The 13,353-nt window shown below is 41.0% G+C and overlaps 1 protein-coding gene across 1 annotated transcript in view; it reads left to right on the top strand.

Moving 5' to 3' along the window:
- Positions 1-13,353, top strand: part of man1a1 (mannosidase, alpha, class 1A, member 1) — a 474,282-nt gene that overhangs the window by 428,393 nt on the left and 32,536 nt on the right. The window contains exon 7 of the mRNA XM_072555914.1: positions 3,945-4,038. Within this exon, the coding sequence (XP_072412015.1) occupies positions 3,945-4,038 (94 nt within the window). The remainder of the gene's footprint in view (positions 1-3,944; positions 4,039-13,353) is intronic.

Here is a 13,353-nt window from a genome sequence, read left to right as displayed (position 1 = left end):
TAGTTAGCTATCAATTTTGGTTCTCACACCAGGCAGGTACTTTCTGGTCAGGGTGCTGTCAAGGGAAAGCGCAAAAATTGGCCATCTCCATGATCATTTTGTTTCAATGAAAACTGTGAAGTGCATGTACAAATTCCTTTTGCCTACATAACATAGGATTCTGTGAATTAATGTATGTAATTTCTAGTGTACGCAAATGCATCACAGCGCAAACTGGTTGATCTTAAATCGGTTTCTGGTGTAATTCTTAGAATAGTCTGGATTATGTAACATAATACCCATTGGCAGAATCACCCATAATTGTGGACTTACAAACACAGGCTATTTGATCACACTTGATATGGAGTGCACTGCAGATATGAAATCGGAAATGTTGTTTGTCAAGCCATTCAGGCTCTAATTTGCTTCAATCTAGGCACCTCTCACGCTTGCAAATTCCAGTGGAAACAATCCTCAGCTACCTATTCCAATAAGACATTAAACTAATTTATTCCAGGTATTAATCTAATAAATCTCTCCTGAACTGTCTCCAATGCATTTATATCTATCCTTAAATAAGGAGACCAAAAGTGGACACAGTATTCAACATATGGCCTCACCATTGCCCTGTTACAACTGAATCGTAACATCTTCACTTTTAATGAAAAATGGCCTTCCCCTTATAATGAAGGGTGGACTTCCATTGGCTTTCCTGATTATATGTTTATTTGCATATTAATTGTTAGGAAGTCATACACAAGAGCACCTAAGTGCTTCTGGATTTTGTATTTTCGCAGTCATTATCTATTTAAGCAATACTCTACTTTTTCAGTTTCCTGCCAAAATGAACAACTTCGCATTTTGCTCCATCTGCCAGATTTTTGCTGACTTACTCAATCCATCTGCAACCTCCTTATGTCTTCTTTGTGACATACTTTCCTATCTATGTTTGTTTTGGCATCAAATGTAGCTACCACAGCTTCATTCCCCTCATCTATGTCAGTGATGTCAATTGAAAAAGATTAAGATTATAATATAGAACCCCAACAGTTATCTCATCCAGTCAATCATACAAAGAGTAATGTATGCATACTCTCACATCTTTCAGAGCCAATCCTCAATCTATGTTAATTTGTTACCTCAACCATGGCTTTTTTTCTTTTCAGAATAACCTTTGATGGGGCACTTTATCAAATGTTTCCTGGTAATCCAAGTGCAGTACATTTATTGGCCCCCATTTATTCACAGCATGTTACTCCTTCATAGATATCTAATAAATTTCTTAACCTTCACAAACCAATGCTAATCCTCCCAATTATCTTTAGTTTCTCCTACAGCACAGCTATAACCCCCTTACTAATTGATTCTGGCACCTTCTTCATAGACATCAAGCTAACCAGCCGGTAGTGTCCTGGAAACTTGTCAGCCTACAGCTCTCTCTGTTTGCTTCTTACCACTAGCCTTGTTATTGCAGTTTCACTGAATTCCTTCCTTCCTTTCCACCTCCTAATTTACACTGATTACTAGAAAATTATTTTGTGGTCTCTATAGTTTGGTCAGAAGTAAAATATTTCTTCTTTTCATCTACCACTCCCTTATTGTGTACTATCAACTTCCCATTCTCACTCTTTAGAGGATCAACACTCACTTTGTGATTTTCCTTCTTCAGTATCTATAGAAGCATTTGCTGCTCCCTTTTACATTTGTAGTCAGCTTCCTCTCATACTCTAAATTTTTTGTCCAGATTAACCTTTCAGTTATTCTCTGCCGTTTTTTTTTTCTTCTGATAATCATCTGACCTGCCACTTATTTTGTATGGTGAAATGCTTATTCCTTAAGTTTTCCTTAAGGTATTTTCACTGACTTCTTTAGCGGCTCCTTCCTTTGGAGCTTTCCTCTATGTTAGGGATATGCCTATTCGGAGTACTCTGAAATGTCCATGCTTTGACCAGTTTATATACTAAAAATATTTTACCCAAGCAGTCTTGTTGGTAAGGCAGATAAAGGGGCACAATTTTGTTTGCAGTTCAACTCATTCCTATTAGCAAAATATTCCTAAATATTACTAAAAACACAGTGTGAACATTTCCCAAATTCCCACAGTATTTACTCTTTATCTAGCGCAATCAGTCTAAGAATAATACTCACAATGATCCATGTATCTGAGCTGGGCCATTGGAGTCTCCATCCTGTCCAACGTAGAGCTGGCTCTCTTCCACAAAGGTGGGTCTGGAAGGTCAGGGCAAATCTTCTCCTGGGTCTTCTTGGATTGCCGCAATGTTATGCTGCAAGTCTTGCTGTGAGTGTTTGCTAAGAGGGTGGATTCCAGTTGTGTGTTTGCAATGTGGAGACCATGTTATGAGCAGCGAATACAGTAGGCTATATTGAGTGAATTGTAGGTAAATCGCTCCTTTAAATGGAAGACTTGTCGGGGGCTTTGGATAGTGAGGGCCTTAGAATGTTTTCTGCTCTGCATTGGGGAGATGAAGTTAAAAATCACACAGCACCAGGTTATAGTCCAACAGGTTTATTTGGAAGTACAAGCATTTGGAACACAGCCCCTTCTCCAGGGAGCTAATGGAGGAGCAGTGCTCCGAAAGCACGTACTTCCAAATAAACCTGGTGGAATGTAACCTGGTGTTGTGTGATTTTTAACTTGTCCACCTCAGTCCAATACCAGTACCTCCATGTCTTGGGGAGACGAAACGTAGACTAGACAACTGTTTTGGAGAGCACCTTCGTTCTATCAGCAAGAATGACCCTGAGCTTCCAGTTGCCTGTCACTTCAACACAGTGCCATGTTCCCTCGCCAGCAACTCTGCTTCTGGCTTGCTGCTGTACTTCAGGAAGTTTAGTGCAAAGTGGAAGAACAGCATCTCATTTTGCACCTGGGTATTCTGCAGCGTTTTGGGACTCAATATTGAGTTCAACAATTTTAGGGCCTCAGAACCTTCTTCCATGTCCTTAGCCCAAACCCCCCACACACTGGGTCGTGTCATCACATGGGCTGCTCCCACAAAACAACCCCAATTAGCAGCTATTGATTCCTGCAGACTGACCTTTATCCATTCCTTTGCCTGTCCAGCTGTTGTTCTCTCTCTTTCTGTGGGCTCCATCTTCACCTATCGTTTACAACCCTGTCCCCCCCACCTGCATCACCAGCATATACGCCAACCTTTTCCGAGCAACAATCCGTTCTGAAGAAGGGTCATTGGACCGGAAACATTAACTGTGCTTTCTCTGCACAGATGCTTCCTGACCTGCTAAGTTTTCCCAGCAATTCTTGTTTGTGTTTCTATTTGTAATATTGTGGTCACTGCTGTCTTGTGGCACTATACTCTGAAGTCTTGAGTTAAGCCTATCGCATTACATAAAACCAAGTCTAATGTAATCTGCTATCTGATTGAATCAGTAACGTGCTGCTGAAAGAAACAATCTCAAAAATATTTGGTAGACCGACGCCAACAATGATCTGACCAATTAGCAGTTTCTATTCATGCCGTATGACCCTTAACAACTCTACATTCACATCTTTGTCCTGATGAGTGCAATACAAAGAGCTCTAATTTCTTGTCTCCTTTCAACAAAGCTTAAATATAGTAAATCAGGCCACAACACCACCTAACAACACAATGCCAACCTCAACTGAAAGCTTTGCCTTTGAATTACACAGACAAAACATTCTTTTTGACTCATATTTTTGTTTCACAAGTGCAAATTCTCTAATTTTGTGTAAAATTTAAAAAAAAATTGTTTCAACAGTGCTTGAGGGAACAAAAAGAAGTATTGAGCTGTAATGGGAGGAGAGAGAATATTTGAAATTTATTAAAAGATAAATTAGGTTCTGGAACACTGCCTTTTAATTTTTTTCAGGTTAGTTTTCAAGTTAAATCTGTTTTTATTGTTCATAGGTAATTCTATCAATTTAGAAGTGCAAAATGCAATAATTCTTCCTTTTTTGACAGATGATGAACATTCGGAAAGTTTTGAATCGTTTGGATAAACCACAAGGACTGTATCCAAATTACTTGAACCCCAACAGTGGTCAGTGGGGTCAACGTAAGTATACACGTTTGAAGCCTATTTTTTTCCAAAAGCAATGGAAGTACATGTGCCTAGCCTATTTCCTCTTCTACAAGATTTATTCACTCAGGACACTTCTTTTTAATCTTACGCTGCAATTTTATTCTATTGAACTACCAGAGGAAACTGGTCTTTCACCATTTAAAAAGATTCTTCTGTTGGATTTCCTACATGTTGCTAGCTTACTGTTATGTATTGTTCACCTGTGGATTCATTCAGGTCATGTGGCTTTGGACAATAATATTCTCCAGCTCCCCGATGTTGTCAGTATTCAATGCTTCTGCTCAGATTCAAATATTGCAGGCCTTCCGATGAATGCATTATAGTAATGATTGGCACATTTGTGTTGCGACTCTGAGAATTGATTTCCAATGCTGTCCAGTGTTCTCTGTCTTCATGAATATTCAAAACTCTGAAAAGGTGATGTCAGCAAAAATGTAGAATCAATCACTACTACATAAAAACAGCATGGTCATCTTCCTCACTGATGGCAGTGTAAAGCAAAGTACTGAGGAATAGTCAGAGCAGTCATGTTAAAAACTCTTCCAAAGTCACTGGATGATCAAGAAGTTGCTTTATGCTGAGCTCCTCCTACCACTTATCCTGATCTTTAATTCTTGAAGCAATCTGTCACTGCAGAACAAATTACAATATTAGTGTCAGGCCATGAATCAACTGTTACCTCAGTAGGTTATTAACAGCCTTCGATTGTCACATGACCCCAGTTAAAGCCCACAGAGCACCATTTAGAGCAAGAAGTGGACCTCATCTTTAAGGACATCCCAGTTCTTTGCTCAGAACAATACTTGTTCTCAAAGGTATACTTTCAACAATAACAAATGTACTTTTCTATAGTGCCTTTAGTGTAGCAAAATACTACAATTAAGATATTGGGGCGCAAGTCCTTCTGCATTAGTCAGGATATTTAGTCATGGATGAAAAATTGTCTGCTTTGGTATAATAAATTTACACATTCATTGAACAAAATTGCTGATCTTTTCTAGATTCTTGCTGTTTTGAATATAGTTCATTTACAGTACACAAGGCTCGAGCTCAGTTGTATCCTTTTTTATAATCTTCCTCCTCCTTTATCTGCTCCCACCTCTACCTTAAAGTTTCTAATTACATGTTTGCTTTTATGTTGGCATGGTTCAACTGATGCTACTTTCCCTTCAAAAGAGCTGAGGTTTTATACAAGGATGAGTTTTTCATGTACTGAGAACTTGGAGTGAAATGGTGAGGAAACCATATGTTTGCATGACTTCTGTATAGTAGCAGACATTTTAAAACTAGGCAAAAAAAAAAGTGAGACACTTCAGATATAGTCCTTTGCAATTGTACTTCAAATGAGTGCATTTGAAAGGAAGTATTAAATGTAGGTAATCTAACGCTGAGTCTTTAAAAAAAATGTATTTGCATTTTATTCGGCAATTATGATGTTTCATTTGGCGATTGATTATGTTTCTGGTTGAGCTGAATTTCATGAGTGGAGAGGCTTTCTTAAAATTCTAGTTCAGTGCGTCGTGTCCTCATTTCTATAAAATGAATTGATAAACAGTATTTCATGTCTAAAATGTTAGAACTAGTTTGCAAACCCACCAAATCTTTAAAATTTTGTTTTAAATCATCTTTGGACTGTGACCTTGGAAGAAGAACTAGTTATAAATTAATTGCAGGATGACTTAGCATTATTCAGACATTGTGCCAGCAAAGCAATTCTATAACTAGAATGATTTGTTGCTTTAAGGTCAATGTTTTCTCATTTAACATAAAACCTGTCCTGCTCAATTAATAAAATTTATCCTTCCTCTGTGTTTGCTCGCGTGTTGAAGTTTTATGTCCAAGTGCAGCTATAGTAGTCTTAAAACCCTCCAGGACCACTTGCAGGCAATGTAACCCACCCCAAAAATGTTATCCTTTTCCCTTTTGGTTTCATTAATGGTTTCATTAAACCTAATTTCTATCTTATATTGATTAATGATAGTGTTTACAGGACATTTCACTGCTAGGTCACAATCAGGAGGTGTCATTCTCTCTCTGGTCTCCACCTTCACCTATTCACTCACAGTGGTGAAGTCCTGCCTTCACATTGAGAATACCCTCCATCGTGTTGTATGACACCATCACCGTGCTAAATTGGATAGACTTTGAACAGGTCTAGCAACTCAAGACTGGGCATCCATGAGGTGCTGTGGACTACCAACAGCGGCAGAATTGTACTCCAGCACAATCTCTAACCTCATGGCCCGGCATCTCCCCCACTCAACCATTACCATCAAATCAGGAGATTGACCCAGGTTCAGTGGAGAGTGCAAGAGGGCATGCCAGGATCAGTACCAGACATACCAGAAGATGAGGTGGTGTGAAGCATACCAAATAGCATAAGTAGCAAGTGATCAACAGAGTTAAGTAATCCCACAACTGACTGATCAGATCTGAGCTCTGCAGTCCTGCCACTTCCAGTCGTGAATGGTGGTGACAATTAAAAAGCTCACTGGAGGAGGAGGCTCCACGAATATCCCCATCCTCAATTATGCAAGTGCCTAGCACACCAGTGCAAAAGAGAAGACTGAAGCTTTTGCACCAACCGTATATCAGAGGTGTCGAGCGGATGATCCATCTCAGCCTCCTCACGTGGTCCCCAGTATTACAGATACCAGTCTTCAGCCAATTCGATTCACTCCATATGATATCAAGAAACGGTTGGAGATACTGAATACTGCAAAGGCTAGGGGCCCTGACAACACTCCAGCAATAGTACCGAATATATGCGCTCCAGAACTTGCTGCTCCCCTAGCCAACACAGTTACAACATTGGTATCTAACTGACAATGTTAGGAAATTGCCCCAGCATGTCCTGTACATAAAAAGCAGGACAAATCTAACCAGGCCAATTATCAGCCCATCAGTCTATTAGCGATCATCAGTAAAGTGATGGACGTTGTCATCAATAGTCCTATCAACCTGCTCAGCAATAAACTGCTCACTGACGCCCAGTTTGGATTCTGCCAGGGCCACTCAGATCCTGACCTCGTTACAACCTTAGTTCAAACATGGTCAAAAGAGCTGAATTCCAGAGGTGAGGTGAGAGTGACAGCCCTTGACTTCAACGATGCATTCAATCAAGTGTGGAATCGAGGAGCCCTGGCAAAACTGAAATCAATGGGTATCGGGGGCAAGCTGTCCACTGGTTGACGTTATACCTGGCGCACAGGAAGATGATTGGGGTTATTGGAGTTCAGCTCAGCTCCAGGACATCTCTGCAGGAGTTCCTCAGGGTAGTTTCTAGGCCCAACCACCTTCAGCTGTTTCATCAATGACGTTCCTACCATCATAAGGTCAGTAGTGAGGAAGTTTGCTGATTACTGCAGAATGTTCAGCCCCATTCACAACTCCTCAGACACCGAAACAGTCCATGTCCAATTGCAACAAGATCTGGACAACAGCTTGGGCTGACAAGTGGCAAGTAACATTTGTGTCACGCAAATTCCAGGCAATGACCATCACAATAAGAGACGATCTAACCACAGCCCCTTGACATTCAATGGTGTCACCATCACTGAATCCCCCACTATCAACATACTGGGGTTTATAATTGATCAGAAACTCACTGGACTCACCACATAAACACAGTGGCTACAAGAGCAGGTCAGAGGCTGGGAGCACTACGATGAGTAACTCACCTCCTGACTCCTCAAAATCTGTCCATCAACTACAAGACACAAGTCAGGTGTGTGATGAAATACTCCCCACTTGCCTGGATGAATGCAGCTCCAACAACACTCCAGAAGCTTGACACCATCCAAGACAAAGCAGCCAACTCGATAGGCACTGCATCCACAAGTTGTTTAGGCAGTCAATGCAGACAGTCAATCCATATAATGTTTTGTAAATTCACTTTGGATATAAAATTAGTCTGAGTCAAAATTGAGATACAGACAGACTCTGACTTCACATCTTTAATACATGGTCTGAGCTGTCACCATTTTTTAATAAAACCTTAACTTATCTTGAGATTGTGACTTAAAAGAAATTCTGGGGTTTGCATATTAATGAACCAAAACCTGTAACCCATTCTAAAAGATGAAAGACTTAACAACAATCGAGCTTTGTTAAATATATCATTTTACTTGCAAGACACTGTAAACTTTTGCCATAAATTCTGTGTCTTGTGCTCTTCCTGCTTCACAACCACCTCAAGGAGGAGTGGCACTCTGAAAGCTGGTGCTTCCAAATAAACCTGTTGGACTATAACCTGGTGTTGTGATTTTTAACTTAGTTTAGTAGAGCATACAGAACATTACTTTAGCTCACTGCTGCCTGTGACTTGAAGTCTACCTGTAGGCCTTTCACCAGCCCACCTGCCGTTGCTCTCCTCAGTTTTTCCAGGGTCACCTTGCCCTGAGTTGTCTCCAGTATCACACTCAGAACAAAAATTTGACATCCAAGCAGTTTTGAAAGTTCACATTCACCTGAATGCATGTGGAAGAGCAAACAACCACAAGACACCACACTAGTAAGGGACAGAACGGCAAAATGACAGGCACTGGGGCAGGTTCAGATGGAGATCCCACACCTGCACACTAACACAGGACTCGTAATATCTCAGAGGACTTTGCAATAAATGAATAACTTCTGGTGTACAGTTCACGGCAGTCAGTTGCACACAGTTGGGCTCAATAAACAGTAAGTGAGATGAATAATCAGCTAGGTTTTGATTTAGTTTTGATTATGTTAATGAGAAGGGGATATTGTTCAGTGTGACAAAAGATCTCCCTATTCGTTGACTAGTGTATTTGATGTACATTGGATCGTGTTTCATTCAAAAGTTTGCACTTCCAACAATGTAGAGAAAAATAACAGACAGACTACAGTGACCACATAAAGAATGATAATGCTCAAGAATTATTAGCAGGCAGCGGTCTCATCAAGAGCTGTAGCTAATAGCCCTAAATCATTGTGGGTCCTGAGGTTATCTAACATCCAAGGAGCAGGAGAATCGCCATTTTGGGCATAAGCCCTTTCCAGCAACACATTTTTCAGCTCTGATCTCCAGCATCTGCAGTCCTCACTTTCTCCTGAGGTTATCTAAGCCCATTATTCAGATTAGTATATATTTGTTACTCTGCATACAATATTGCTCAACAACGTTTTAACCTTTGCTTTTGTTATCCTTATTTTTGAAAGGGTTCAATGTTAATAGTCTTATGACTGTGCATTACTATTCCCACAAAATGAATGTTGAGTGAAAAATTACTTTGAAATCCTGCCTTTCTGTAGGTATTGCAAAATGAAATGTCAGTATTGATTTTGGCATATCTCAGTCATTTCTAGTCTGTTTTGAGATTGAATAACATTCAAAATCAATAAAATGATTCCACAGTAGTGATTTGAGTGCAATAATGGAAGCAGGTGTCTGTGTCCTTATCTGAAAACTTACACCATGCTGGACTTTGACCGAGAATAATCTTAGTTTCTTCTTGTATCTCTATTTGAACCTGTCCCACTGTCTGTCATTTTGCTATTCTTGTGCAATACTTTTTGTACATTTTATCTGCTCTCCCTGGTGCAATGACCCTGCAAAATTCTCCAGTACCTAAATCCAACCATTGCAGAGGCGGAGTAGATCATTAGACTAGAAAATTCAAACATAAGTATTCAAAGGAAAACTATAAACCAAGGCAGGAATCTCCTTCCTTGTGAATTTTTGCACAAAAGTTAATTCACTCAGTGGAAACAAAAAGATTGATACATTTTACCATATAGAAACAGATGCTTGAGATCTATGCATCATATGCAGAGAGCTAAACAATCTTCAAGTGAACAGATCAGATCAAAGCTCTGCTGCTTTCTGAGCACCCAACATTGCAGATACCAATCTTCAAGGATTCAATCCACTCAAACCATTGAAAGCCCTGAAAACTGCAAAGTATATGGCTCTGATGGCATTACAGAAATAGTATTGAAGACTTGTGCCACAAAACTAACAACATCTCAAGCCAACCTGTCCCAGTATAGCTACAACAATGGCACCTACCCAGCAGCATCAAATATTGGCCAGAAAAATCCTACTGACACAAAACAGGCCAAATCCTTCCTAGTCAATTATTGTCACATCAGTGACTTCACAATAATCAGCACAGTAATATCCTGATCATTGATACTCAGTTTGTGTTTGACCAAGCCCTATTGGTTCCTGATTTCATTACAACCTTGATAATTCATAAACAAAGTAATTAAACTCAAGATTTGAAATGTGACTGTCTGCCCTTGACATCAGGACAGCATTTGACCAAGTGTGGTATAATGCAGCAGTCAAAAACTTTAGTCAGTAGGAATTGGAAAAACTGCCCATTGTTTGGAATGAGTCAAGAATGTGATGCTGGAAATGCACAGCAGGTCAGGCAGCTTCCGAGGAGCAGGAAAATCAATGTTTACGGCATAAGCCCTTCGTCAAGCCCCTGATGAAAGGCTTCTGCCCGAAATGTCTATTCTCCTGCTCCTTGGATGCTGCCTGACCTGCTGTGCTTTTCCAGCGCCACATTCTCAACTCTGATCTCCAGCATCTGCATTCCTCACTTTCTCCTATTGTTTGGAATGATACTTAACATAGAAACGTAGAAGATAGGAGCAGGATGAGGTCATTCAGCCTTTCAAGCCTGCTTCGCCATTCATCATTATCATGGCTGACCATTCCTGATGACGGGCTTTTGCCCGAAATGTCGATTTTGCTGCTTTGATGCTGCATGTCCGGATGTGGAAAGATCAGACTTCCACATCCAACAGAAATTTACCTGTGCCTCCACAAATGTCATCTACTGTATCCATTGCACCCGAAGTGGTCTCCTCTACGTCAGGGAGACCGGACACCAATTTGTGGATTGTTTCAGAGAACATCTCTGGGACACCTGCACCAACCAACCCCATTCCCCCTCCCACTCCACCAAGGACGTGCAGGTCCTGGGCCTTCTGCATCACCAAACCCTCACCACCGGTCACCTATAGGAAGAACACTTCATCTTCTACCTTGGGACCCTGCAACCACACGGGATCAATGTGGATTTCACCAGTTTCCTCATTTCCCCTCACCTCACCTTATCCCAGTCCCCAATTCGGCATAGCCCTCTTGACCTGTCCATTGTCTTTCCCAACTATCTGCTCCACCCTCCTCTCTGATCTATCGCCTTGCCTCCCCCCCCCCCAACCGCTTCATCTACCTATCGCATTTCCAGCTACCTTTCTCCCCCCCCCCCCCCCCCCCCCCCCACCAACCCCCTTCCTATTTATCTCTCAGCACCCCGGCCCACAAGCTTCATTCCTGATGAAGGGCCTATGCCTGAAACATTCTGCTTATCGGATGCTGCCTGAACTGCAGTGCTTACACTCTCAACTCTGATCTCCAGTGTCTGTAGTCCTCACTTTCTCCATATTTTCTCATCAGCCTATTCAGAGATACATCTCTGGAGTAGGTGGGACTCGTAGCCAGGACTTCTGCCTCAGAGGTAGGTATACTACCACTGTGCCACAAATCTTCCTTCCTTTCATCAGGGTAGTGTCCAAAGTCCAACCATCTTCAGCCGCTTCCCTAGTGATCTTTCCACCATCCGAAAGTCACAAGTTCGGGATGATCACTGATGATTGTGAATATTGTGAAACATTCAGCACCCTTTCCAAATTGGATACCAAAGCACTCCATAGCAGTACATGGAGCACATTCAGGTTTGATCAAATAAGTGGCAAGTAACAACTCCAATGTATAAGTGCCATTTAATGACAATCTCTAGCAAGAATGAATCTATTCCTCTCCCTTCAGAATTCAATGGCACTACTGAATCCCTCATTATCAACATCTTGGTGGATTCTGTTCCTTTTGACCAGAAACTGAATTGGACCACCTGAACTGTAACAGGCATAGGTCGTGAACTGCGCAGTGGGTAACTCATACCTAACTCCTCAATGCTAGACAGTCATATGCAAGGCACCAGACAGAATTATGATAAGGGCTTTTTCCACTATGATGAAGTCAGCTACAACACTCAATCACGATGTTATCCAGATTACAACCAGCATGTTTGGTTTATATGGCATCCATCAACTAAAAGATTCACTCCCTCCATCACTGATGCACAGTGGTGCCAGCATGTAAAAATATAAAATTTTGCTGCAGCAACTTCCCAAGGTTCTTTTGACGATACCTTCTAAACCCATGACCTATATCACCTAACAAGGTATCAGCTGCAAGATCCCCTCCAAGTCTCACACTATCCTAACTTGAAACTACACCACTATGTGGTACCTGCACCATATTGCTAGGAGTATTATTGACAAGGCATCTCACCTCATCAATAACAATTAGTAGTGAACAATTCCCACATTCCATGAAAGAATAAAAACAATGAACTCCCTCCCACCCAACTTCACATTATCCTAACTGGAATTGTTCCTTTTTCTGTTTATCTCACTACTACTTAATTACTAATGCTGATCGGTTTGACTGCTGCTTGCTGTGACAAGCTGTACATTATTTCCATTCGAAACCTTTTTTTCACTTTTTCTGGTGGTTTTGTTGGTATGTTATATTTTTAAGTGGAAGGCAAAGTCAGAAAGTTAATTAGGATGAAAGCAAAGTTATTTTGATAAAACAAAAATACAAGATTAGCATTAAACTATATGGTTCATGCAAAGCACGTTTTCTTCACTCTCAAAGCTAAGATTTTGTAGGGCAAGTCCAAAGCTTGAATTGACTCTAATGCAAAGTTAAATAGGACTCCATTTCACGTGGTGCTCATCCACTTGGGTGCAGTCTGCTTTAGAGCACAAGACTAAACATAGAATGTATCTTCTTGACTGGTGACATACAACATTCAGGAACAGATTATAAGAACTGATGAATGGATAGCACTGGGAAGCATGGTGAGTAAATGGCCTGTTCCTATTTTGGAATATTTGTTTATTTCTAAGTATTGGTCTAGTTGAGTGAATATGTCTAAAACTCCACTGGTTTAGGGATGTGAATTTGTTCATGTGAGATTGGCAAGGTGTTGAATGACTGAGGATTAGGGTGGTGCTGGAAAAGCACAGCAGGTCAGGTAGCATCCGGGGAGCAGGAAAATCGACGTTTTGGCAAAAGCTCTTGAACAGGAATGAGGCTGGGAGCCTCTGGAGTGGAGAGATAAATAAGAGGGGTTGAGCCTGGGAGAAGGTGGCTAGGAGTGCAATAGGTGGATGGAGGTGGGGGGTAAAGGTGATAGGTTGGAGAGAAGCGTGGAGCAGATAGGTGGGAAGGGAGAT

Source organism: Chiloscyllium punctatum, chromosome 3, assembly GCF_047496795.1.
Source record: "Chiloscyllium punctatum isolate Juve2018m chromosome 3, sChiPun1.3, whole genome shotgun sequence".
Classification (NCBI taxonomy): domain Eukaryota; kingdom Metazoa; phylum Chordata; class Chondrichthyes; order Orectolobiformes; family Hemiscylliidae; genus Chiloscyllium; species Chiloscyllium punctatum.
This window is presented reverse-complemented; position numbering and strand designations above follow the sequence as displayed.